Source organism: Meleagris gallopavo, chromosome 2 (assembly GCF_905368555.1).
Source record: "Meleagris gallopavo chromosome 2, MGAL_WU_HG_1.1, whole genome shotgun sequence".
Taxonomy (NCBI): domain Eukaryota; kingdom Metazoa; phylum Chordata; class Aves; order Galliformes; family Phasianidae; genus Meleagris; species Meleagris gallopavo.
The window spans coordinates 82,661,649-82,689,565 of record NC_139405.1 but is presented as its reverse complement, the minus strand read 5'-3'; the positions used below and the strand labels follow the sequence as shown (position 1 = coordinate 82,689,565).

General features: G+C 34.2%; 1 protein-coding gene across 5 annotated transcripts in view; it reads left to right on the top strand.

The window, feature by feature from the left end:
• The window catches only part of ADGRB3 (adhesion G protein-coupled receptor B3), a 458,877-nt gene that overhangs the window by 220,340 nt on the left and 210,620 nt on the right, over positions 1-27,917 (top strand). For all 5 annotated transcript variants that reach the window (XM_085217833.1, XM_085217831.1, XM_085217832.1 and 2 more), the window contains 3 exons: positions 14,100-14,294; positions 18,501-18,569; positions 22,616-22,724. In XM_085217833.1, the coding sequence (XP_085073959.1) occupies positions 14,100-14,294; positions 18,501-18,569; positions 22,616-22,724 (373 nt within the window). The remainder of the gene's footprint in view (positions 1-14,099; positions 14,295-18,500; positions 18,570-22,615; positions 22,725-27,917) is intronic.

Below are 27,917 nucleotides of genomic sequence, written 5' to 3'. Positions count from 1 at the left end.
TTGTCAACTCTATAAATCCCTGAAAATAGGGCTTTATAAGGAAGCTGCTGACAGACAGTATTTTAATAGTAAGTATATATGCTTATGAAAGAATTTATGAGGTGCCTCAGTGTGCTTACAAATACTATTATTTTGCTAACTCAGACCAAGAATAGTGGGATTGGCACTTAGTTTTCTGAAGGTTCCCATAAAATGTTAGTCTGAGTTAAAATGCTTGCATTTCTTATCTGAAATACATAAAATAAAAAATGGGTGTATAGTCTTCAAATACAATATTTCTGAAGTTCATTTGAAGCAGTTGATATATATAACATACAGACAATATATTGTATGCTAATGGCATGCTTGTCTGAAAGAATATAAACAGGTTATTTTCTCTTTTCCCTCCAGACAAACCACTGAGGATTCAGAACTAGCCCAAAAATTATGGACCTGAATTCACAGTCCTATGCCCAAGCAAATGCTCCCTGAGGAAGAACATAGTATATGATGGGAGCTAAATACTGCTTTGATTATAGCACTTGCTGACTTGTCTGCACAGATTGTGAACTAGACACTTAAAATTATAGTAGAAAATAAGTATGATGAATATCCAAGCTTCAGTGCCATCCATCTACGCTGTTTCATTTTGTGTCTGTTAGAATACTCCCTGACATAACTTAAGACCACACCAGCAGCATTTAGAAGACAACATGGCAGAGCTACAATATCCAGCAGGCAGTAAAATCATCTTTGTCTTGGAGAGTGAATTAAAGGAGAGTTTAGCTTGAGGGATACAAGCTGGCTGCATTTGTTGGCCTCAAATGTAGACAATATTCTTGAGTTTTTTCTTATCTACCTTTATTTGATATTTATAGTAAAAACACTTCATACTTAGCCAGTTTGGGCTGTGGGTAGAGAATTTCAGAGCTTTGTGTGTCTATCAGGCCACATCTGTGTTTATTTCTAAGCTCCCCATTAACAAAGACACAAAAGAACAGTGACCAAGAAACTGGGCTTGTTTAGCTTGGAGAAAACAGAGACCTCACTGCATCCTTCTAATACTTCTAATACTTGATGGGAGTTTATAAACAGGAAGGAGACCAATTTTTTATTGAGTATTATAGCAAAAGGAAGAGGAAATAGCTTTAAATTAAAGGAGGAGAGATTTAGATTAGGTATAAGGAGAAAAATTTTTACTCAGAATGTGATGCAACACAGGAATACGTTGCCCAAAGATGGTGTGGATGCCCCATCCCTGGAGGCATTCAAGTCCAGGTTGGATGGGGCCCTAGGCTGCCTACTTTAGTCATTGTCAACTCTGCCCAAGGCAGGGAGTTAGAATTAGGATGATCTTTAAGATCCCTTCCAAGCCAAGCCATTCTATGTTTCTATGAAATTGTGACTCCTGTGGCTCCTATTACTCCAATTGAATTGGGAATTCACACAAGGCAAAAACAGTGCAGTGTAAATTCATAGACTGTCCCTCTAACATAAGTATTTTTTTTTTTCACTTTCTTCCTAAAGAAAACATTTTCCTACAAACAACAATTTTTGACCAGATGTCCACAGTAAACAATAGTTTTCTGCTATCATGTAAGATTTTTCATCACCACATCTGATTGACACTGTAGTTTTGTTTCCTTAATATATGAACACATATATGTACTGTATATAGCTACAATATAGGTGCACTTTCTCATGCAGAGAGTTACATATTTTTATTTTTTTTCTCCTTTACTCTCCTAAAAGTGATAAAGGACAGATTTCAATCCATAATAAGCAGCATTTAAGTAGGAGAAACTCAACTACACTGCACGTACTTCATCTTGACTTGAGACTTGTATGGAGAGTAATATGGTAGCTATATAAATCAAAGAAAAATGGCACTATATTTTCATGAACTGTCAATAAAGTTAAAAATGTACTCATAATGCTAAAGATAATATATTTTGTTCATAAGAATCAGCTCCATAAATAATTTGGCTCCTTTTCCAACCACTTGTACAATATGTCAGGTAGAATTACTGCTCTATCAGAACAGGCACATTCTGGCATTTTGAATATATGAGAGGAAGACAGGGATTTCCATTGTTTAAATGGAACTGTCTACTTATATGAATATTTCTTTGATAAATATATGGTTATTTGTGCAGAGATCGGCTGAGATAATTTTCTTCATAGCAGTACTATGCTGTTTTTGGATTTTTAATGAAAACAGTATTAGTTACATTATAATGTTTCAGTTGTTGCTGAGCAGTGCTTACACAGTGTCAAGGTCTTTTTGTTTCTTGGAAAGGTGGGGCTGGATATGCACAACTGGCCCAAACTGAACAAAGGGTTTTTTCATACCATATGATGTTATGCTCTGCAATAAAAACTGCGGGAAAAGCTTGCCAGGGCTGCTGCTGGTGGGGGACAGTTTGAACATTGTTCAGTTGATGGTGATCATTTGCATTTTGCATTACTTGTTTTCCATGATTTTCTTTCTCTGCTTCCTTTTTTTTTTTTTTTTTTTTTACCTACTATAGGTTATCTTTTCCTCAAACCATGAGTCTTTTCCCTTTCCAATTCTACCCTCTATCCCTCTTCATGGGAAGTGTGTGTACATCTATGTGGTGCTTAGCTGTCAACTGGGGTTAAATCACAGCAATAGTGCATTTAATTTTCTATTATAGCAGTTTCAGAGCAATTCAAAATCTTTAACTAATATATATCCTCAACATATTCTTGAGGTCAGCGTCTACTACATCTCTATTTTGTGTGAATGAATAACTTAAGCAGACAGATTAAACAGAAGAATTGTTTTCTGGTCTTCTAAACTTGTGCCTAGACAGTTTTCTTCTTAATGTTGATATCTCTTCATAGCACAGCACAGAATACCTCTGGTATGGTAAAAATATGACAGCAGGGCCTCTGAAGAGAAGAATTTACAGTGGAACCTGACAGAACAGGAAAAGGGAATGGTTTCATTCATGGTGTGAAGACTGGCAGTCAGCTTGAAGCTCAGGAGGGCATGGTGTCCACCATCAAGGTGTAGGAGCTTTAGTAAAGGCAGTCAAGTGGTTAAAGCAACTCAGTTATACAAAAAATATACTCCCTATATTTTTGTTACTTTATTTTATCTTGTGTGCTATGGAATACAGATCTCTTTTAAAACTAGGAATAATAATTAGATCTCTTTGAATAAGAGAATCAATTAGTCATGAATAATTTATCCAACAATTGGTAAAAATCAGTCATCAAATGAATTTAACAAATACTGTTTGACTAGCTTATACAGCTGGTTGACTAATATGAAAAATTATTCACTGAGCAAATTAAGGGACAAAAATGCCCAAATCCATGAAATAAACCCTTTGTAAATTATTTGGTTAGCTCTAATAATAACATTTAAATAACCCAATTAGGATTATTCTTACTAAGACACTGTAAGTGGAAAATGCAAAATGATAAATAGGTATAAATTTTAAACTTTAATCATGTCACCTAGGGGATCAAGCTTAATGAACAGAAAAGTAAGCATCACAGATTATGTATCACACTTTTTTTTTCTTCTGAATTTCTTGTGTACTTCTAGTGTGTTTGCACTAAGTGCTGCTTTGCAATATGAAAACGCTCCTAATCAAGTGTTTTCATAATCAAATTTCAAGACTCTTTCCAATGTTTTGTGCAGCTAAGAAGGAGTATTTTGCTCATTGGTGCACAATTTTTTAAATGTGTTCTTGAGAAAGTGCTGGTTACAACAAAGAAAGAATTAAAAGTATCTGTCTTATTATGAATGAACGTGAAGTTAGATGGCTAAGATGTAGTGGCAGAGGATATCCTTTCTTAAGTTCCTTCTATGTTGTTCATGATCACATACACAGTCACACTAGACTTTATCTGATGGGAAAGAATTCCTCTGATTTCTCTAACTCTACGATTTTTTTCAGAATTCAGAAGTTTTATTCTTTCTGTGAGATAAACATGGCTTGTTTCTAGAGACTATTTGTGCATTTTACCAAATGAATTTTTCCATAGAAGTTAAGGACATTGTTAAATGTTATTCTCTGTTTCTACCTTTACAAAGTAGTTTAAATTAAAATCCTTTGGTCAACTAACATATTTTAGTCGCCTTAAGGAGTATCTGTTATATGTAGAAAAGCAGATTAGACTATGATCTAATGACCCAGTCTTAGACTGAATCGGACTATGAAGTGTTCTCCTCATTGCTTATTATCTTCCTTTGATCTGGGAGCAGAAAACAGTCTGCATGATTATTTTACCTAATATTGTTTAGTTGAACTACTACTTTGTTAATTGGAACTAATATTTTCTTATATATGTTTTCATAAAAGAAAGATGTCTCCAAAATATTCTAAAGTGATATTCTGAATCCCTGAAATCTTATAAGTAGATCAAACTTTATATAACTCCACTGACTGAATACATTGTCAAGTCAGATTTAACAACGCTGTGAGAAAATATAAACTGAATCAGAAGGCATTGTATCTCCTTGTAGCACAAAGTTAATGCAAAAGCCGTGCTACATAGGTGCATTTTGACTGTCAGAATCTAGCCACTTGGGCTGTATAATTGATACTTAGTGACAGACCAAATTCCAGGTAAATTTTTTTGTGTCTACTTCCTTTCTAGAACTTCCTGTGTACTTCAGTAAGCTACTCATTTTTCTTGTTTCAACAATTTCTGTTTTGATCCGTTTTATAGAACTTAATTCCAGAAAATGAGCATTGTGAATACTTGACTTCCCATGCAACCTTTTTTTGAATCAAAGCATTTTTCATAGAAAGACATCTAGTCTTCAGTATAGAAAGTTATTCAATTGAGAATGCATTCTCCGAGTGTTACTGGTTGTAGTGGTGGTGTGGTTTTTGCAGTTCTCAATTCCCATCTTCTTTCAAGTTTCAGTCCTTTCTTTTTTTTCTCTTTTTTTCACTGTACTAGTCAATTAAATAATCTAATAGTGAGTTCTGGATATTTTGAATCAGTGGATCTAAAGCAGCACATTTCAAGTGCAGAGAAGTTTCATGCTTTGTGCTGATGTTTTTCTTTTTTCTTTCTTAACTTCATTTATACAAACAGTGTAAAATCTTTGCTGATAACAAGAAATTCAACTATTGTTGAATCCAAAACTGGATGTGAGTGTATGCAAGACCAAGAATAAAATCAGTGGTTAAGAGTTCAAAAGCATACTTTGGATAGTAGAAAAAAAAGATAGTTGAGATAAGAGTGGTTGAAATGCCTCAAATAAGACTTACTTACTTTCACTAACTTTTGAGGGATCTGCTTAGATGATATTGTTAGTGCATCACTGCCTTGCCACATGCTTGTACCTAGAGTAAGACATCCTATGATGGTTTTTGGACACTCCAGTTCATAGGAGATTTGTAGTATACTCATAAATAAAATCATCTTTATTGTTATCAGAAAATACTAATATAGCTTCTTTTCTAATCCTGTGCTGCATAGTTTTCAATGTTGGATGAAAAATTATGTTCAATTGCTTAGATGAAAATAAGGTACTAATTTCTGCCAATTTGAGCAACATAACCCCTAAATCAGACACACATTCATGCCAAACTGGCTTCTTTTCTATCAGAAAAAAAAAGCCTCTTAACTGTCAGGATTTAAGAAGAAGAAATCTGCATATGAAATATCACACTAGTATTAAGATATTAACACTTATGACGTATGGGAACTTTTGCAGGTGAACTTTTGCATACCAAAATGATACTATCGCCGTAAAAATGTGTTTCTGTTACTTCTAGTTCATTGTTTCCTGTAATTCTTTCCTCTCTTTCCACGACAGTGTTGTTCACAATTTTCTGGGATCTTAACTAAAATATGATTTGATAAAAAGAACTCTAACGTGAATAGTCATTATCTCAGCTGCAATACATTAGACACGATTTTGTTTTTCCAAATTATATTACAAGGACAGCATTTCAGTCTGTCCATGCACTCCTCAGTGAAATGACTTGGAAATCAAAGGTTTATTCCTAAAAATGTACTAATTATTTTTGCTGGATTAATGCTTCATTTCTTTTTATATAGCTGCAGAGCAAAGCAGGCAGGATTAGTTTTGTATATTTGAATACATAGGCAAAAGTAACAACGTTATCCATTTACCTCAGTCTACCCTATTGCTATATGCCAGCTCTCTTCATCTTCTCACCTTTGAAGCATTTGAGAAATAGGGGAGTTAATTATTTGCTTTCCTTGCCTTGTCTCCCTTGTAAGCCCAGAATCTGCTGGAGTCAGCTCTGTTTTGTCCCCTTCATAACTTTACACAAAAATGACAAACTATTTTTCAATTTTCTTTCATCACAAAACAACTGATTGAGTGGTTGTGGCAGGCAGCAGTCTTCGCCTGCCTTACTAATATTTTCCAATTCTGCATTAGAAGAAGAAGAAAAAAAAACCAAACTTTTAAAAAAGTTAATAACAATTCAGTTGGTTGATTGCTTGATGGTAAAGTCACTCATTTGACTGTGGGAAATCTCTGCCTGATCTACCAAACTTATTGCACAGACCGAAGTGTTGATTTTTGTGTATTTCAACACCATTCTTTAAAGTTAATATGCCTTTCTCAGTCTCCTAACAAATCTGTTTCACTTTTTGTAAATAAATGCACATTTTGCCAAATCTATTCTATCCCAAGTAAAGGTTGCTCTTTTCATAACTGACCATATCGAAATAGGTACCAGAAATCAGCAGTTAGGATCAGGAGGAAATATCTTTAAAGCTATCGTAGTGCATTCTCTGTTCATGAAATTTATTGCTTGATCTCAAAAGACACATACATCCCAAGCCAAGAGATGCTATACAATGGGAGAAAATATTTTCCTTCTGTTCTGCATAAGCATATCACATTTTAATTCAATTTGAATATGTTGCTTATCTTCCTTTCTGCTTTTGACTATCTGCTTTCTAATATAAAAACAATCCCAGTTGTTAAATTCAAATAAAAGTGCCCACTCAATCCTCAATCATCTTTCAGCATCTGGTTTATGAAAGAATAATCTGTGTTAAATTATATGTGCTCTCACAGATGCTGCTGCTGCAGCAGTGAGCAGCTGAGTTCTCCCCAGTCACATTGATATTCCGCACTAGCCAACATTGCAGCCAACAGGTGAATTCCACTACGGTATGGCCAGAAGGAAAACAAGGGATGAAGGCCCTGTAGGGACTCAATAAAGAAAGAATTAATCTAATTATTTCTTAAAGTCTACAGAACTACAGGAACCCTCATTCCAACTTAGCTTGCAGAGTGACTGCAGGATTTTGTGTAGATGAATAGCTGTAAAACACCGTTCTTACACTTCTACAGTCATCCCTCTGCCTTATTTGCACCATTACTTCATTTGTTGCATTCCCACTATATTTAAACACAGATTTGTTAAGCTCGTGAGACACAACAGAAATTTTTTTGGCCCATTATTTAATGCAGGGCTCCCATGCAGAGTTTAGGGCTCTCTTATAGTGCTATTTTGCTTGAAAGAACAATTCTGATTTGTCCTTCAAACAGAAGTGAGCACGATTCAAATAACTCTGCAGAAATACAAATTCAAATAAATATACAAAATGCATCAATTAATCAGAGCTTTATGTTAAAACAGAATTAAACAGAATGACCACACACTACAAAAAAAAAAAAGAGAGATGTCATTTGTAGCATGTACTTTTGTGACCTCCCATTCAGTCAATATGGGGAGCCAGGAGACTTTTCCTCAAGCAATGTTATGTCTGTCATAAAAGGAAAACAAGCCTCTCAGACTCATCGTTTTTGTTTTTTTTTTCCTCTCAACTCTTGCTCTTGTCATGTTGCATTACACATAGATAACACAATTCTTGAAGACATGCCCTCTGGTTAAAAAAGGAAACAACAATAATAACAACAAGCTTTTTCACACAGCATGTCAACGTGAGCAGGATTTAATCAAAGATAATTGGAGCGTTTAATAACAGTACTTAATAAAATAATAATGCAAATCCTGGTCAACAAACACAGTAATCAATATAAGCAAAATGTGCAACCTAAAGAAGTCGTCTGCTTAATGATTATTCATTCTTCATCTCTAAATCCATTTGTCACTCTAGTAAAGAGCAATTTTATACTCTTCCTGTTTAGATATGTTGAATCCATGAAAAAATTAAAATACTGAAATTTTATAATGGCTTTCTCTGACACCTGTTTAGTAACTTAAGGACTAGAATAATTGACAGTATTGACGTTGGCAATTAAAAAAATTATAGAATCAGTTAAAGTAGAAAAAGATCTCTTAATATAATGGACAATACTTGTGAGAGAAAGTGGTAGAAAAAGAAGGCACAGACAGAGCCAAGCATCTCTAAACTGTTCACATTCTTGATCTTATAATACATTAGATTGCCACATATGATAGATTATTTTTTTCATGGATTTGTCAATATGCCTCACCACATATGGAAGAATACGTATAATTCTCTGACATTTGTGTAGAGATGCATGAGGTCAGGGTCTAGAAGAGCACAGGTTCTGTGCTGTTAAGGTGGTTGTTTTTCTCTCTAAAATAAGTAAATAAATGAATAGATAAATTACTGCTTTGATGAATATTTTGCCTAAAAATACTGGAAGTATATGTGAGTGGACAATTGTTTCTATACAATAAAACAATTCTTATTTTCCCTAATGTAAATTAGGAATAAAATTAAATCACAGGGTTGCTGTGGTTTGTACTGAGTGCAAACAAGTGGACTCAGACACAGTATCTGCTTGCTGCAGCAGATTTCATACTATGGCAGCAGATAAATGCAGGAAGGTAAAAGTTTGAGTTCAAGTTAATTGGTATTTCTACTTTGGATAGTTTGCCTTTCAAATTATTTGCAGACACAGAATTATAGGAAAGAAAGGCAATTCATGAGGTCTTCCAGCCAAATGTCTTTCTTCTCAGAATCAACTATACTTACTTTATTTCAGCTTTTTGTTATTCTTGATTGTTATTAAGGCCCTAAGTATACACAGTCCCTTCAGCTAAAATATGATGCATCACTTCCTTTTCTGTTGAGAAGTTCTCTTTAATATATATCTTTAATCTTAGTTGACAAAGTGTATACCAATTACTTTTTTCCTTTTCCATTATAAACAAAGGAAATACGTTACTTCCTCTCTGCAGAAACTGTTTATTTATTTATCTGTTAGATTGAGACTACCAACTAATTTCACTGATGCCAAAGTAGGAAATTGCTTTTTATTATTTTAGAAAACTCCATCATAAAATGCTGAATGTATAGATAGAAGTGGAAAAGACTCATATAAAATCAGGCTGTAAGTATTCAGATGCATATTTGAAGATGCATACCTTTATCATTATATAATACACTATTTCTTTTAAAATTTGAGTGAAATGGAATTCTTGTACCCTGAAACAGCCTTAAAATTATACGTATATATGTTAAGGAAAAGTAAATGAAACTTGTAGATTTTGTGTTCTGAAATAGTTAAGAGACTATCTGCTGATGATTAGAAAACACACCCTGTAACGATATATTCCTCAAATACAAAAGGGGGAGCTTTCTCACAATGACTTCGTGTTATAGTTTACACATCAGTGTGCTGCACGAGTTCAGTTCAGGATTGTGCCTGTGGGAATATTTTAGCTGCCAAAAATATATCTTCTGCCTCTTTTTATTTATGTGCCTCTCTTTGAATACACAGGTCTCGATGTTGTTACTATAACTTCAATGTAAAATCATTACTTAATATTCATTGTAGAATTCAAGCCCCAAGATTAGTGGCCATAGAGGCTAGGTAACATGATTCTGAGTGTTTAAGATAAGATTTCAGGAACTTTGAGCTGTTTCCTAGAGGAACTTACATTCTCAATAACTTTTTTTTTTTTTTTTTTTTTTTTTTTTTTAGTAGTTCAGGTGACTTTTGCAGGTGATCTAAAAATTCTTTTATTTTCTATGCGTTAAGTTCTTCATGAAAAGTGTTTTATAAAATATTAGTGTTGGATTGTGGAGACACAAAGCAAAGTGATTTGCAGATTGTGAGCAATTTCAAGTCATATTTTTATTTCAAAATATTTTTCCTCACTTCTGTCTAAGGCTTCCCAATCCAGGTTCTTATACTCTTTCTATCATAAAACTATAATGACTTTTTAGTAATTCCAAGCCATAGTTACAACGTCACATTAAAAATAACTTTAAAACAAGATGACGTAATTACTATTCAGCTTAATCATTCTTTTCAATCTTTTATAGGTTTCTTGAGGGTGCATTGTTTTCTATCCTTTCAGACTCCGTCAAGCTATTTGTTTGCAATAGTTATGATGGAGTAATAAATTTATAATCTGAAGCCAGGGGTGTAGTAGCTCTGACATTGTGAAAAGACATTTTTATTGCGACATACTTTCTAATAAATCAGGGAATAAAGACAGCTGGACCCTGAGTCAAAGTCCAGTTAAACATTTCAGTAATTTTTCAAATATTCAGCATATACTGCAGGCAGCTAGAGGTTGGACTGACAACTGAAGTATCACTTTAACAGCTGCTTCATTTCACTATCTCTCGGCTCATAAACTTTATTTTTAATGATCCTGCCTGTAAGACCAGTAAAAAATGACCTTCACAGAGAGCTACAAGGTCCTACAGTGGTGACCAAAATTAGCTTCCATTGAGAATGCACAATATCACAATGACCATAGCATAAAAAATAAGAAATATAGTGACAGAGTCATCATGACAACCGCTGATTAGGAAATACTGTATTTTCACACTGAAATACTCTTGTACCTCTGCAAGTAATGCAAGAGACAACACTTTCAACTATTATTATTTTGGACATTTGCTTTAATAGTGCTACACCAGTTTACATCAACTGAGCGTACGGCCTGTGATTTTAAACTTGTGTCTATGAGCTGATACTAAAGAGGGTGCTCACCTGTCTATTCAGTTTTTTCCAGGCTATAAACAATCTTTCCACTAATTGACTCTAATTTTCAATCTTTTCCCCTATCTAGACACAATGTACCTTTTTTTGTTCTTTGTTTTTCAAATGCTACTTTGTCCTACTTGTAAGGATATGCTGCTAGGACAGAAGGTTCACAAGAGGTAGTTAAGGATCAGAAGAAGGAACTTCAAGGTTGGAACTTGAGAAGTTAAAAGATGTGCAAAGTGTACAGGTAGTGTGACCCAAGGAAAAGTTGTCATACTTTTGCAGAAAGCTGAGCTTTCTGGGTAAAACTTAAAACATTCCCAGATTGAGCTGTAATTGTTAGAGTTGATAAGTCTTAGGTAGTTTGAATCACTTGCAGCACAACCATTGCTACTTTTGAAGTAGATGTAATAATTTACTTTTGTGGTACTGTGGTGACTTGCTAGACCACATTTACCACCATGTCCAAAAGCAATCAAAATGTCATGCTGAAAAAACTAAAGAGTGTAGTATAACTCCCATTTCTACTGCTGGAGATCTGTAAAATTCTTCACTGAAAACAGATCTTTACACAGCTTTGCTTGCTCGAAAGCTTGGAGAACAGTCAAACACAGGAATGTTTTAATTTATTATTTGCTTCCAAAATGCAGCTGAAATCACCAAGACTTCTGTGTGAAATGCATGGTTCAAAACCAACAATAAATTGTCTCTTATCATCATTAAAATATGAGTTTAAAGTCTAGCAGGAGCATGGAAAAACAAATTGGGGGTGGTGTACATACAGATGGAGGAAAAGGAAGCAAAATAATGCAGAATGGAACAGCTTGCTAAATACTCCTACATCTTTCCTATCTTTTTTTTTTTTTTTTTTAATATAGACATAAAAGTGTAACAGGGTTTTTAATGAGGATTGATCACTACTGCTGTTACTGAAATTAAAAGAACCTCTTTGTTCTCTCTGCCATTAAGTTGTGTGATGTCCTTCTCACATTATGTCCTGTGGCATGTGTCAGATTTGGGGATTCTGCCTTATGGACTGTCTTTTGTATTGCATGTCCTTTGTGCTTGACCAAAGGTACAGACATTAAATGCTGGAAATCTCATGGGGTTTAGTGAACATCCAGACAGTTACAGCAAAACTTCCACTATTCTGTTACTGTGGAAGTTAATGACCTTTTTGTTTGCCAGTCAGACACAGTGCATGATAAGATAAGGTAAATGGCAAGATTTCAAAGGGAAAATAAATCACAAATAAAGTTCTTTATTACTTTCATTCATTCTCAAGAAATTAATAGTTCATAATGCTATTTATCTACAAAGTTAACTCAAATTAATTTTCTTCTATTGTCATACCTTTTTCTTTACTGTAATCTTCCTTCAGCATTACTTTGAAAGCCTCCTAAAATGAAAAGAAACTGCACAATAAGATTGTTGTAAGCAAGTTTTCTGCATTTTTTTTTTTTCTGATTGTTTGTTTGCTCATATGGTTGCTTTAAGACTGAGGGAAGTATTTCTGCTGAAAAATTTGTCAAAAAAAAAGAAAAAAGAAAAAAGAAAGTGACAGGCTCATTTCTCCTCACTGATTATTTTGAAAATATTTGATTGTACACTGATGCTTGTACTTTTGAACTCATGGCTCAGAGTGTGTCCATTGCTTGTCCATGCTGCAACAGGCATGTGTATATCCCAGGCAAACCCAGTGCTTCATAGTTGTTCAAAGTCTTAAGTATTCTTAAGGTGTGGACATGATCCTTGTTGTTCATAACAATCCCCACCTGCTGTAAAGATGACTTAAGGGTGTAGACATAACTTAACCTAACCACTTAACCCTACTTCAGCTGTGTTACATGTATATAATTCATATCAAGACCAGTTGAGAATGTAACCAAAGTACAATGATACATGATGAATAAAAAAGCTATTTAGATCATGTATGTCAGAAAATTATTACATTTTTTACGGGAAATTTTCATGAAAATTATTTTGAACCCTTTAAACAATGTACTATTTTTACTACATTCTCTGTATTATATTGTTGTGGGTTTTTTGTAAGTGAAGCCACACATACCCACACATAAAAATGGCTGGGGAATTCTGTAAGTGACAATGTATCTTTAACTTTTTCCTTATACTTCACTACTACACTACATTAATTTAGTCATCCTTCCCTGAAGATGTCAGTAACAGGGACAGGCTTAAAATCAATTGAAGATGCATTTAAGGAGATGGTATTGGCATTTTAGTTGCCACCTGAATAGAACTTTCTCTTTAGCCCTCCTGCTTATGCTGTTGTCTATCTCAGGTCATTTTAATTTTTATTTAATGTAGTTTCAATTTGGAAGAACTTGTATAAAATCCTATGTATATTTAAAAGAAAGATGTTTAAAATATGCTCACTTTTTCAGCCTTTGTGCATCTTGTCATATGCTATGCATCTTTTCTAAAGCTGAGCTAAGTCAGTTTTAAGAGCTGATCGGATCCATCAGTTCAGTTTCTTATCAGGACAATTCTTCTACCAGCATATGCATTTTGGATTACCCTTAACACTTGTCCTGTACTGATCTGCTAGGAGGGCTATAGCTAAAATAGGCTCTCTTGGTTGATATACTGGAGCAAATCCTAATTCTAAGCTTTGCATGTCCTGAAAAACTAACACAATTTTTACAAGTCGTGCTGCTAATACTAGAAAAGGGAGCACCATCCAAATCTCCTTCACTTTTATATTGACTGTGTAAGCCAAGCTGTCAGAAGTTAAGGGTATACTTCCATGGAGTGAACTATACAAAATATTTAGTATTTACTCCTTTCAGAGCTCTTAGTTGTTTATTGAGTGTCAGTACTGGATGTATAGCTGTTCTTCTGTTCTGGAGAAGAACCTTGCATCAGCTAAGCAGTAGATTAAAGCCACAGTCCAGTCCTTTGGGTTCCTTTAAGAATGTGAATTTTGAGATGTTGTTGGTGTCCTAAGAGAAGCAAACAGGTGAAATATAACACCTACAAATCTGTCAGTATAAAATTTTTTATTCTGTGATAAAGGAAAATGTGGTTATCATACTCTATTGCTAGTTTGCCTTCACTTTAACAGGGTGAACTTTGTTATAATAGATTTATTAGTTAATATTATGTTGTATTTTGAATTTATTATACCTTTTTTTCTCAGTAAAGTAGTTCTGATATTCGTTTTGTTTTTCTGGTACAGATTAAAGAGCACCTTGCAAAGGGACAGAGAATGTTAGCTGGTGATGGCATGTCCCAGGTAACCAAGACACTATTGGATTTAACACAGAGGAAAAATTTTTATGCAGGAGACCTTCTGATTTCTGTGGAAATTCTCAGAAATGTTACAGACACGTTTAAAAGAGCAAGTTATATCCCAGCATCAGATGGAGTACAGGTAAGAGACACACTAGAAGAAAGAGAGTGATTCAAATGGTACAGTTTATGTCAATACATTGAATGTCACATATTTGCACCAATGTGGAAATTATTTCTGAAAGACAGATCTAAACATTGTTTACTATAAAACTAAGATACACAGCTAAAATAGAAAAAGATTCTGCTGCATTTAATGAAAAAAACAAATGAACATTATATGAGAAATAACAATACTATATTTCTACATAATGGACTGGGCAAATTGTTGTGCAGTGTTTATAAAATAAATACTTTACAGGAAGTATGGATTGGGATATTGGTTACATCCATATTTGGGAATTTTAGAAATTTTTCAAAGACCATATGTATTCCTAAGTGAATGTATATAATATTTACGGAAAAAAAAAGATATTTCATAAATTAATTATTAAGATTTAATACAACTCGTGTTTAAGTTTTTCTTATGTAAAAGTAACTCAAATCATAACTACACCTTGGAATCTATGTGTGTAAATATATATGTCTGTGTCTTTGAAAAGCCGTTTTTTCCAGAGATAAGTCTTCAAGAGCTTGCTATTACATTTTCAATTTTCTTACATCATTTTGCACAGAGAAAAATGAACTTCCTTATGAAACTAAGGACTACTGCGTTATCCTGCAGTTAGCTGAAAGTTATGTATTTTGATCTGTGTTTCCCAAAAAAATGCTTTGAAAGTAATGCCTCCTATTCTATTATGTTAGCCCACTGTGTCAGAGGCAAAGTTTGGTGGTATGGTAGAAGAGGGTGTACCTTCTAGCCAATATTCTATTATGTCTTATTGACATTTTACAAATGACAGCAGAGGGGCAGTCTGACAAAATGGTGTCTGACTGGAAGTGTATATGAAACAAAGGTGTGTCGTTGAATCCTCCATGTGGAAAAAAAATGGCACCCACTGGCATGCATTGACACTTTTGAACATTTGTGGAGACCAAAAAGTAGATGTGAGCACAGTGAGGTGGTAGGTGATCTGCTTCAGCAGTGGCGACAGTGATGTGAGAGAAAAGCCATGTTCTGAATAGCCATGTACAGCTGTCACACCAGGAAATGAAGAGGGTTTCTACCATCATCCATGTGAATTGGGTAATGGTGGTGACTGTTGAAAAATAGGGTTATTTGTTATATCAAATACTGTTATTGTTCTCTTTGCATGTGTTGTAGATTTCATGGATATAAATAGGAGACATTACTTTCAGAGCTACCTACATTTTAGCTGGTCATTTTCTCATGTAGTTCTCTTGTTAGGATTTTTATTTTTAATTTTAATTAAATAAAGTTCAATATCTTTTTCTACCTTCAGCAAAAATTTTGTCATGGTTTGCAGGCATCGTAGAAATCTTTGGTGGAATTAGCCTTGAGAATCTACTTGATTTGAATGGTTTTGTTCATGGGTTTAGCAGATCAGGCCATATGGAATTTACATATATTAGTTTTATTCTCTTTTTCTACTAATGAAAATGCCAAAAGTTCTGTTCAGTTTAGCAGTGTAGAACTGTTGCCAATATTCTTAAAAATATTCTGTCAGAACTGATTGAGGAAAACTATTTGTATTTTAGTAATTTTTAATTAATCGTTATCAAGTGAAGAAATAAGAAAAGGCAAAAGCTGGTAAGTGATATTATAAAGGAAATAAGGAATGTTTTCTCAAACTAAAGAAATAACTGCCTGAAAATCAGGATTGTTAAAGCCCATCTGGAGGGAAAAAAAAAGGCACAGAATTTCAAAGAGAAAAAAATGAAAAGTTGAACAAATTGCAAACTTAGGTGAAATTCTGAATACCAGTGTAAAATGTTCAAAAAAAAAATCAGAATGAAGCATGCTTTTTGTATAAGAAATATATGAAGATACTTATTTCTGACAATATAAAATGAAATCCTGACTGAATAACATCAGTGTCATATGCCCACATGTAGTGTATCTATGCCATACATTACTATACTCTGGAAATTATATTTTGTTTCAATTTTCACTTTTATTCTTACATATTTTCATACTTTTTACCCTACTATCAAAGTACATGACAAAAGTGGGAAAAATAAATGATCTTGCCCAAAATACTGAGGAAACTGCATATGGTGTTTTAATTCCATTCTACTTTCTTCACTGGATAAAGAGTAAAATTTTTAGTTCTCTTCTAACCCAAACCATTTTGTGATTCTGTGACAATTCTGTTTGTATTAACCACAAGGACTATAATTTCAATCAAAGGTGAACAGGATTGACCAATGCTTTTTTCCCCCAGCTTCCACCTCCCATACACCTCCTAGGCAGAAGAACAAAAGTGGAGGCGACTTAAGGCTATCCATTCATTCCTCCTGGGGAGGAATTCTTCTGTAGCCATACAAAAGGATTCATGACAGTTTTATGCCTGCAGTAAGAGTCAAAGAATTTGGACTGGAGTAGAGAACTGCATCCACTGTATTAAAAAAGAAAGAGATTGAAAGGCAGGAAATTAAATTAGAAAAACATTATTGTCCATTCCTGACAGCAACTGGCATTATCTTTAGAAAAGCCTTGGCAAAAACATAGAACTTCAAAACCTAGCTCTGGTTGTTACAGCTTTTTCTATAATGGTCAGCTCAGCAATACATAACTCTACTACGACAGGAAGGATCTTGATGCTATGAGGAGATCCAGTGTTTACTGCAGTGATATCATCAGATCATATCCATAAAATTCTAAAGGCTTCTAAAATTTGGCCTTTGAAGATGTCAATCATTTTAATAAATAGCAGTGCTTCTTCTTACAACATTAATATAATGAAAAAGAGTAGTCAAAGTAGGTGAAAGTTTTTTCCTCCTGTATTCCCATCACATTTTTTTGCAGTGCATCTCATATATATTCATAATCAATGCAGCAAAGCCATTAAAACACATATTTGTTTAATTCACAAAACACTGATATTGCTGACTGAAAAACCTTCATACCTCCACTGCTACTACAAGTGTAACATGTCCAGAACTTAGACAGAGATAAAAGTAATCTTAAGAAGCAAGACATTCTTGTCACCAGGCTCATAAACATCATTAATGGTTTATTATCAAGTACAATGTGTATCTTAAACTCATAATTACTCATCTGTTGTTTTAATTGTGTCTTTTTTATATGCATCTATTAATTAATGGTAATTTTAATACTTTCATGTAACTAACAATAAACATAAAATAGTGTGTTAAATTTAATTCTTAAATATTATGCATACCTTGTTTAACCCCCCCAAATGACTAAAAACTAAGTGCTGGTAGGGGAGATGAATATGACCATTAAGATGATCAACAGGGTCATACAGCTGGTATTCTACGTAAAGATTTTTCAGAGGTTGCAAGGATCTTAATCATACAATTCTGCTAAGGTCAGTGGAAGATGCAGGTATCTTTTATGAAGGAACAGAAAAATTATAATTGACAGGTTATAGCCAAATTTGTCAGTCTGCAAGAAAAATGAAACAGAGCTTAGAAGAACAGAGTCTGCACAAACCATTTGTTTTCAAGGATGAAGAAAATGACAATAAAATTGGGAAAGAGAACCAATAATAGTAGAAATAACAGTTTTGCACGAACACTTGGAAGAGAATGATTTTTAAAAGTGTGATTTATTGCTTTTATCTTTGCTTAATTACAGCGAAATCAATAGGACAATCAGAAACAGAAAGTGATACTTTAAGGTCAAAGAATAGGATTATTATTTTTCTGTCAAAGCATAGAGGCAAAAAGTAAGATGCACCTGATCTCAGGCAGCATTTGACAATGAAATCCCATTGTACCCATTGTTTGTGGTCATTAAAGATCATTTTCCTTTTTTGAATAGAAAATGGTAACTTTAGTCCAATTATTTTTTTTGCATACTTTATTTGAAAAATATATAGTAGTCTATTTTCTGGAAGAAGAACAATTTAAAAATGAAATACCATCACATTTATAAATTGAGCAAGTTTAATATGGGTCTTATTTTATGTAAAGTGTTAATGTGGAATATAATTATACAGACAGAAACTAACAGTTAACTGTAAAATATGTATATTTTTGTCACTCTAATATCTTATTATGTCATCTCTTTCTGTGACAGAATATAGACTGCAGAAATGCATCTGTAACAGAGAAAGGAATTTTCTCGATATTGACTTAAGGATACAGTTATGTCATTGAAAGTAATTTTACTTTGTCTCTTATTTAATTCACTTTCCAGAACTTCTTTCAAATCATTAGTAACCTCTTAGACGAAGAAAATAAAGAGAAATGGGAAGATGCACAACAGGTAAGATGTGCCTTTTGTAACTCGTCAATTTAAAAAATTGCAGGCAGACTATATTATATTTATTGTATTTCTTAACTAGAAGCAGCATTTTACTTTAGTCAGTCAAGATAAAGAATAACATATAATTTTAAAAACTGATGTTAAACATGCACATTGTTGTAAGTAGAAGGAAATCCTAAATAAGACAATATTTTAGAAATAAGTGATGCTTTTCCAAAAGTCTCCTTTGTCTGCTTCCTCAGACTAAAACTATTTCAAGAATGTAAGAAGATTCTCTTGATAAAGAGATTTTCATTGCATTCAATGGGATTATTCATTATGTTTTGTCTTTTCTTGCTGTAACTAAGTCTATGTGAAAGCTGAAAAATGCTTGTAAAGACTAGCTACAATCATTATATAATGCCTGCATCATATAAAACACATCAAAACTCATCCAAAGAATTCTTATGACACCACTGAAGTACTTACAGAAATTTAGCAGTAGATCTTTTCTAAACTTGTATTTAAGAGATCAGATGTGATCCCTAGGAGAGACAAATTTTGGACTATGGTAGATATTATGATACTTTTTAAAAGTTTTATAAAGTAGTGAAGTTTACCATTAAGCTAGCTAAATATTATAATTATAAAAGGAATTTAAAATTCACTTTAAAAGTCATTTTTTTACATGGATTATGGTGTTTCTTACATGTTTATACTAAGAATATTGGAGAACTGTTTATATTTATGAACAGGACCATAGAACTATCAAACTTATTCTGACACAACAGTAAGAATGAGGATAAACAGCGACCTATATACAGATACTAACAATAGAGGCATTCAGAGTAGGTGGAGGTAATCATCTTTATAATGACTAAGAAAGAGAAGATCAAGATGTTTTGCTACTGATACAAACTTTGCTTTGGACAGAAAAGAGGGTAGACTTAGGTTAGATATAAAGAAAAAATCTTTTACAGTGAGAGTGATGAGTCACTGGATCAGGTTGCTTAGTGATGTAATAGATTCTCCATTCCTGGAGACTTTCAAGGCCAGGCTGGATCACACCCTGGGCAACCTGATTTCGCTGCGGTGTCTCTGTTCATTGCAGTGGGGTTGGTCTAAACGGCCTTCAGAGGTCTCTTCCAACTCTAAGGATTCTATGATTCTATATGATGCTGCAGCTGATACATTGTAATTTAGTGAGGAATCAAATTTTTCTTCTGTTTTTCTTGGACCTCTATGTTAGATCCAGATATAAAAATAGACAAGGTATCTCATTTTACGTAGTGTCAGTGGATGGAACCTCTTCAAATACCTGGAAGGTGATTGCAGCAAGAGTGGGGTTGGTCTCTTTTCACTGGTGACAGGTGACAGGACGAGGGGAAATGGCCTCAAGTTGGGCCAGGGGAGGTTTAGGCTGGATATCAGGAAAAACTGGAATCCCTTCCTCCCCAGGGAGGTAGTTGAGTCACTATCCCTGAATGTGTTTAAAATCCATTTGGATGTGGTGCTCAGGAACATGATTTAGTGGTGGGTTGTTAAAAGTTGTGCAGTTAGGTTGTGGTTGGACTTGATGATCTTTAAGGTCTTTTCCAACCTGAACTATTCTATAATTCTAAAAGTTATGGTAAAATAGAACTGGATTTTAAAACAGAAGCAATATTGTTTTAAATTTTACAGTCTGTTCAAATACTTGTTTAGTCAAAATCATAGTAGCAAATCTGCAAGTTGTAATGTATTGCCAGTGCAATCTATATCATGCATCACTGACTCATTAAAAATAGCTGTTTTGTTTGTTTTATTTTGATTTATTTTGGATTTCTTTGTTTTTTCTTTCCTTTTTTTTGTAATGCAACATTGCAAACAAAGTGGCAGTCTAGCCTACTTTTTTTTTTTTTTTTTCATTATTTCCCTTGAACTCCACAGTTTCTGTTAGCCTGGATATTTTTGAGTGTTTTCTGCATTGTTTTCCTAGAAAAAAAGATCTTACTAATCTTATTCACTGTCAGTAAATTGCTGACTTGCTACAAAGTATACAGCTGCAGTGCCTCAACACATCAGTTTTTCTAGATTATATGCCAGCAGTTGATACCATTAATTATTGGTTACGTAGCATGCAAATAAGTAGTACTCACTTTAATACTTTTGTTAAGTGTTGCAGACAGAAAACCACTTCAAGTCCACAATAATGATAATAGCATTTCAAAACTCAGGAGATATTCTCCATATTTTCCATCACCATCTGTTAGCATCCTATTGATTAGGCAGTGCTTCAGATATATCGAAACAAAGAGTACCTCTATTGCACTGACTGTTCAACAGTTTGTGCTGAATTGTTATAACTATTATAATGCCTTGTGAAAGAACTAGAAATAATATATATCTTGTCAATAAAATTCAGTATTCATACATAATCTCGGAGTGTGCGCTATGAATAAGATGGATGCAAAAAAAAAAAAAAAAAAAAATAGATGAGTTAGTTAGGCTAACTCACTGTCTCATCATTTGGAAAATGGAAGACTCCTTCACCTGAAGCGGCATTTGCAATGTTAGGATCATAAATGCTACCATACATTTTTCACAAAAACAATATTGCTGCCCTACTTTTTGTAAAAAGATCCATGTAGGAAACAATGCACACTGAATAAATCAGTATCCTGAACCACACAGCTACAGATCTAGACAGATAAGGCAAGATGAAGATGGAATACATCATAAAGTCAGCATAGGCATTTTTTTGGAATCTGTCCTCCCAGTAGTAGAAAGAATGAGTTGAATGTTGCTCATAACTGAAATTTGGACATCTCGCTAATAGAAAAACTTGTGTGGGAAGGTCATCCATTTTTTTTCCACTGCAAAAAAAAACCTGTATTGCTAAAAATTATCCTGTTCACGACAAAGATCATAACCACCAAAAATGAATTTTATGCATTTGATATCAGCAGTATTTTTTTAAGTTTATTAGTAACTGTTTTGGTATTTAATAACTGTTTTGATTATGTGCTATTGTTGAATATAGGCATTTTTATATATTTTGTTATTGTTATAGCTTTGAAAAAAATATATATTTTTTTAATGTGCTTGTCCTTACCATTTTAAAAACTATAGTGATAAGCTATTTTAACAATGCAAATGCAACATATTGTAGAGCATGAAGATATTTAGTACACTAGATTATATAGCATGGGGGCTGAAAGAGCTGCCATTTTGTTTGGAAAAAGTGGGAATCCTATCAGTTTTATAGATTTGTGGTGAAGGGAGTAAAAAAAGCTTGAAACAGACTCTTCTCAGTGATACGCACCAGTCACAGTACAAAGAGCAACCAACACAAATTAAAATACAGCAAATTTCATTTAAATATAAGGAAGACCCTTTCACTGTATGAATGACTTCAATTGAATGCAGTTGCACAGATGGGCTCTGAGTTCTCCATCCTTAGAGATATATAAAGTGCAACTAAATTATCCTGGCACCTGCTGGAGCTGATCCTTCTCTGAGTAGACAGTTGAACTAGATGATCTCTATAGGCCCTTTCCAACATCAGCTAATCGATGATTCAGCTATTCCACATCAGCAAAACAATTGTATTACTAGTAGTACATTATATTACTTAAATAATGGCTAAAGCATCAAAGGGTTATCATGGTGCAGAAGCCAGGGTAAGATTCGTCTGTTCATTTTACAATTTTTAAAGCTACTGAAGATATCTTCCAGGGGACGGGAAAAAACACATACATTACAATTATTCTAAGACATGAAATACCTTAACATACCTGAGAGTAATGTTCAGTAAAGCACTCTTTGTTTGTTTGTTTGTTGTATAAGTGCAAACATTGCACAGATTGTGTAGCCTTATGGGAAGTAGTGTTTGTTCACCTGAGGATCTAATGGCAAAAAGTGATTATTGCTCTACAATCACACAAAATGTTAGGTATTAAAAAATGGCAAGAGAATTCAACTGTTATATCTCACATTCCATTGGATTGTATTAAGATTTTATTTGAATTTTCTGCCATAGAGATTTTGATATTTTAGTTACAGAGTATCTGACCTTCCTTTGTTAGATCTATCCAGGCTCGGTGGAGTTAATGCAGGTGATTGAAGATTTTATACACATTGTTGGAATGGGAATGATGGACTTTCAGAATTCATACCTAATGACTGGAAATGTAGGTAAGAAATAGGAATTTCTTCTATGATATTTATGACCTATTGAAAATCAGAAATTCCAAGTATGTACTTTAGAGTTGCTGTTCTTATTACAATACAGACTGGACTCCATCTCCTCCTTGAGATTATCTCTGATGCTTGGTTATATGCTTTCTGATTTAATACAGTTGGTACACTGTACACATCACTTATCTTTATAATTCTATCTCAAAATATGAGAGAAATTTTTTAGGTGAAATAAAATTCAAAAAATTATCATAAAAAAGCTACGAACCATAGCTATATGCTGTAGCCTTCTCAGAATAAACAGTGACTCAGATGGTACTTAGAAATTCCTGCTAATGAAGACAATAATGAAATACTTAATGGCTTGAGACATATTAATTTTGTTGACATTATCTTTTAATATTATACTCTCCAATGTCTTTGCACATGTTCTAAATATAAATATAAATATAAATATAAAATATAAATATAAATATAAAATAAATATAAAATAATCAACATAGACAGAGAAGCAATAATTAAAGATAAAAACAAAATGTATTATTTCTCAAAATAAGTAAGCCTTTAGTTTCTTATGCCAGTTTTTCTTTGTGTGGTGGTTTTAGAATTTTGTTTTCAACTCTGTAGAGTTGCCAGGCAACATAATTAAATAATAGCAAATACGAAGATTCTTAGCAAATGAATTACACTCCATAGTTGCCATAAATGCTCCTGAAATCTCTCTGCATTCTGTTAAAAAAAAATCAACCAAAAATGAGTTTGAATAGCTTCTTTTCTAAGTATTTCTCATTTGCTCACTATCTTCATCATTGAATTAACAGTCTACGTCTGCAATTTTCTAATACCAGGAAAATGTTAGGTGGTCAGGTAGTCATATTGTAGAATCATAGAATTGTAGAGTCAAAATGTCATAGAATGTCTTAAGTTGAAAGGGACCTTAAAGATCATTTAAATCCAACCCCCCTTTTTTGGATCACCCACTAAATCAGATTGCCCAGGGTCCCATCCAACCTGTCTTTGAACACCCCAGCGATGGGGTATTCACAATTTCTCTGGGCAATCTTTTCAGTCCCTAACCACTCTCTCAGTGGAACATTTCCTCCTAATATCTAATCTAAATCTGTCCTCTTTTAGTTTAAAACTTTCCCCCCTTGTCCTATCACTACCTGTCTGTATAAAAATATGATTTTCCTCCTGTTTATAAGCTCCCTTTAAGTACTGGGGGGCCACAATGGGGTCTACCCAGAGATTCCTCCAAGCTAAATATGCCCAGCTCCCTCAGTTTGTCTTCGCAGGAGAAGTGCTCCAGGCCTCTAATCGTCTTCATGGCCCACCTCAGGATCTACTCCAACAGCAATACATCTTTCTTATGCTGGAAGTCCCAGGCCTGGACACAGTACTCCATCTCATTGTCTATGTTGCTGATCAACATGTTAAAGCATACTTGTCACTGGCCTCCACTTGGATATAGAGCAATTGACCACAACCCTCTGGCCACAGTCCTCCAATTCATTATCCACTGAATAGTCCACCCTTCAAACCCCTACATCTCCAAGTTAGAGGCTGTGGTGTGGGGTTATGGCAAAGGCCTTGCACAGTTCCAGATAGATGACATCAGTTGCCCTTCCCTTGTCTGCTGAAGCCATTACGTCATCACAGAAGGACACCAGATTGGTGAGGCACGATCTGCCCTTAGTGAAGCCATGCTGGCTGTCTCAGATCACCTCCTCAACTCACATGTGCCATAGTATATGTTTCCAGAGAATCATTTCTATAATTTTCCCAGGCATGAAGGTGAGGCTCACTGGTCTGCAGATACACAGGTCTTCTTTTCTCCGTTCTTAAAAATGGGAGTGATGTTTCCCTTTCTCAGTCTCTGGGGACTTCACCTGACAGACGTAACTTTTCAAATATGATGGAGAGTTTGGCATCCACATCAGTCAGCTCTTTCAGGACCTTGGCATGCATGTCATCCAGCTCCATAGGCTTATACATATTCAGTTTCATGAGGCTTTCTATTTGTTCATTTGTAATGACTGTCTCATAGAAAAACTTCTGATCTCAATATTTTCTTCCAGATTTTCAGTTATGATCTCCATGCATTAATATGCCAGTCAGTTCTTCAGCAAATCAGAAGAAATATTCAGAAAATAAGGTCATTTAGAAATTGATTTGAAAAGAAGGAGGGAAACAGTTGGAATGCCCTTATCAAAAATCTAGCTTTCTGTACAATAATAAATATTTATGATTTTTGTCCAGTTTATATTTGGATTGACAGAAATGTAAACACCAATACAGCCTTATTTTGGAGAGATGTCAAAGAACTCACAAAAAAAACTAGAAAACCTCTGTCAATCTTAAAATGCTTAAAACTTTTCAGTAGGCAATGTGGGAAACGTTTGCTTTTACCAAGTGGTTTATTATTGCTGTTGTTTACTGTTTGCAGTGTAGTGTCACTTAAAGATTCTTTCAATTTTCAGTCTCTCATTATGCTAGACTCTGCACGTATTTATAAAGAAAGAAAGTTACTGTCTTAAAACGCTTATTCCATATCATTTTTATGACAAAATAGAAATATGAGTCTATTTAAAGAGCACTGTCTATGCTACTTGGTATGACTTATTGCATTCTGATCTGATTGTCCTTAGAAAAATGTGGAAAAATACACACTGAAAATGTTTAATAAGATATATTCAAATAATCTCTATCTCTACATATCCATGGTTTCACATGTGGAACAGCAACAACTTTTCAATTGAATTAGAAACCATGCTGTGCACTGGCTAGTCTATATAACTACTTAATCTTCATAGTTTTTCTTCTGATTATTTTTGCTCTACTCATATCTCAGATATTTTTAGGCATTTAGGAGTGCATCTGCTGTTTGCTACATAATTCTTTATCTTCCTTTGATGGAAGATAAAGAAAAGTAAAATGGATTTATAGGCTTATTCTGACAGTCTAGATCTTAATTCTTGAAGTGTGTTTAACCAATCCTCCACTTTACTCCTTGCTCAGTTCATTGAAAAAGGACAGAATAATTACTCTGCGACTCGTTAACCAAAATGCTTGAGCTCAGGTGAAATAGTGAGATGAGAACTGAAGGTTGTTAGCAGTAAGGGATGTATCTGGAATGATTGAGTTTTTCTGTAGTTATCCTCAGGAGGTCTGCGTGACTCTATCTGGCTGACTGTAGCAAGAAATAAGGAAATGTTTATGTTGATCTCAGCTGAGACAAGTGACCTATACAGTGTCTGCTGTTCTGCCTTAGCCTTAATTCTGTAGTACCAAAAATTGTTTAAAAATATGTGAATTCTTGTTTTCAATTTGTAATAACAATTTTGTCATTTAAATAAGTATATTCCACACAGTCCTATTTTATTACATATGTCTTTAATCAGAACTATCCAACAGTTATTCTGTGGTTGTTTACCATACTTACCAAAATATTCCTTCAGCATCTTCAGATAATTTAAATGTCTTTTACCAGATTTCATTATAATATTACCTTACAGTTCATATGTATCAAAAGAAGGTTCGAATTCTAAGGATTAACTATTGCTTCTAGTCAGAAAAAAAAAAGAAAAAGAAAAAAGCAACCATCCAGTTCTGTAGCAATTTTCACAGGATTATAGAGTTTTATTTTTGTTCTACTGATACCATTCTGCATGTTTGTTTCTAATTGAATGGCACTGTAATGGTCCATATGTAATTTGAGCGCCTAATTGTGTTTGACAGATACGCTAATCTCCTGACACCAACCAGATGGAGTGCTTTTCTTTCTTTCAAGTCACATAAACTTGTGGCTTAAAAAGTTAATACACCACAGCCATGTTGCAACGACTGTTCATTGTACATTCTCAGTCTTCATCTCCAGAGGAGTAATGAGTTACCTTAACTGTAAGAGCTGCTCCAAAAATAATGCCTCCTATTTTATTACTTTGGCCCACAACATTGGAAGCAGATGCTGGTGGCACGGCAGTAGAGAATTAACTTTCTTGACAGTGTTCTGTTAAATTTTGCTGTGTGACAGGTAGCAGCAGAGGGGCAATCTGACAAAATAGTGTCTGACAGGAAAGTGTGTATGAAGCAAAGGCATGTCATTGCATTCCTCCATGTAGAAATTTGTTGACATTCATCAATGCCTGCTGAATGTTTATGGAAATCAAAAACTGGATGTGAGCACAGTGAGGTGGCAGATTGTGAAACACTATGAAACAATGGACCGCTTTCACTGGTACAGATTTTTATAAGAGTGGCATGCAGGCACTTTTTCATCGTTGGTGAAAATACATAGCTAATCTTGCTGACCATGTTGAAAAATAGGGTTTTGTATCTGAGAATTTGCTCTTTGTATCTGTTGTAGTTTCCATGGAAATAAATAGGAGACATTGCTCTTGGAATGACCTCCGTATATGTCAGGCAACACTGATTCACATTACTGTGCATCAGCAAGTAGCTAGGAGGGCTGTAAGGACAGCTACCATATTCCTATTAAATTTTTCAACATGAGGGGTCCTAGGTTCAATTTTTGGTTGCTTCCTAAATAAACCTCGGAGACTGATTCCAAATCTAGATGATACAATATCTCCACTTTGGGATTGATTTAGGCAGCACAGCCAAATAGAATGCATTTCAATGAAGCAGGGCCTGTTTCTTGTTAGCTCTTTTCTCAGGGATAGAGAAAATGCTAAGAAAAGCCTAACAAATTTAAAAGCAAACAACTTACATTGATTGTGCATAGACAGAACAGATGGTGTTTATGTGTGTTCTCTCAGTTCTATATTATGTTCCTTTAAGAAATGATTAAGTGAAATAAAATCCTTTGACAGGAGGGGAGAGCCTTCCTCCTTCTGCTTCTTCTCTTCATCCTCTTTCTTTTCCTGCTCAGGACCATCTGAGCAGGCACAGAAAAAAAAAAGTGTGAAAAACTTTTGCTACTACTCAGGTTCTGAATTAGCTGGAAGCACACAATCACCTGCAAAGATGCAACATTCAGAGGGAGAAAAAAAACATTTTGTTACTGTTTTGTGTTAACCAATTGCTTTCAGTTTTCTGTTTTATAAATGTGGGATTCTGATTTCACTTTGAAGAATAAATCCTGCTGTATAACAGATTTTTTTTGGAGATCTAAATTCCTAAGCAAATCTACTCTAGGGCTTTGGCTAATTTTGAGCCCCATCAAAGTAA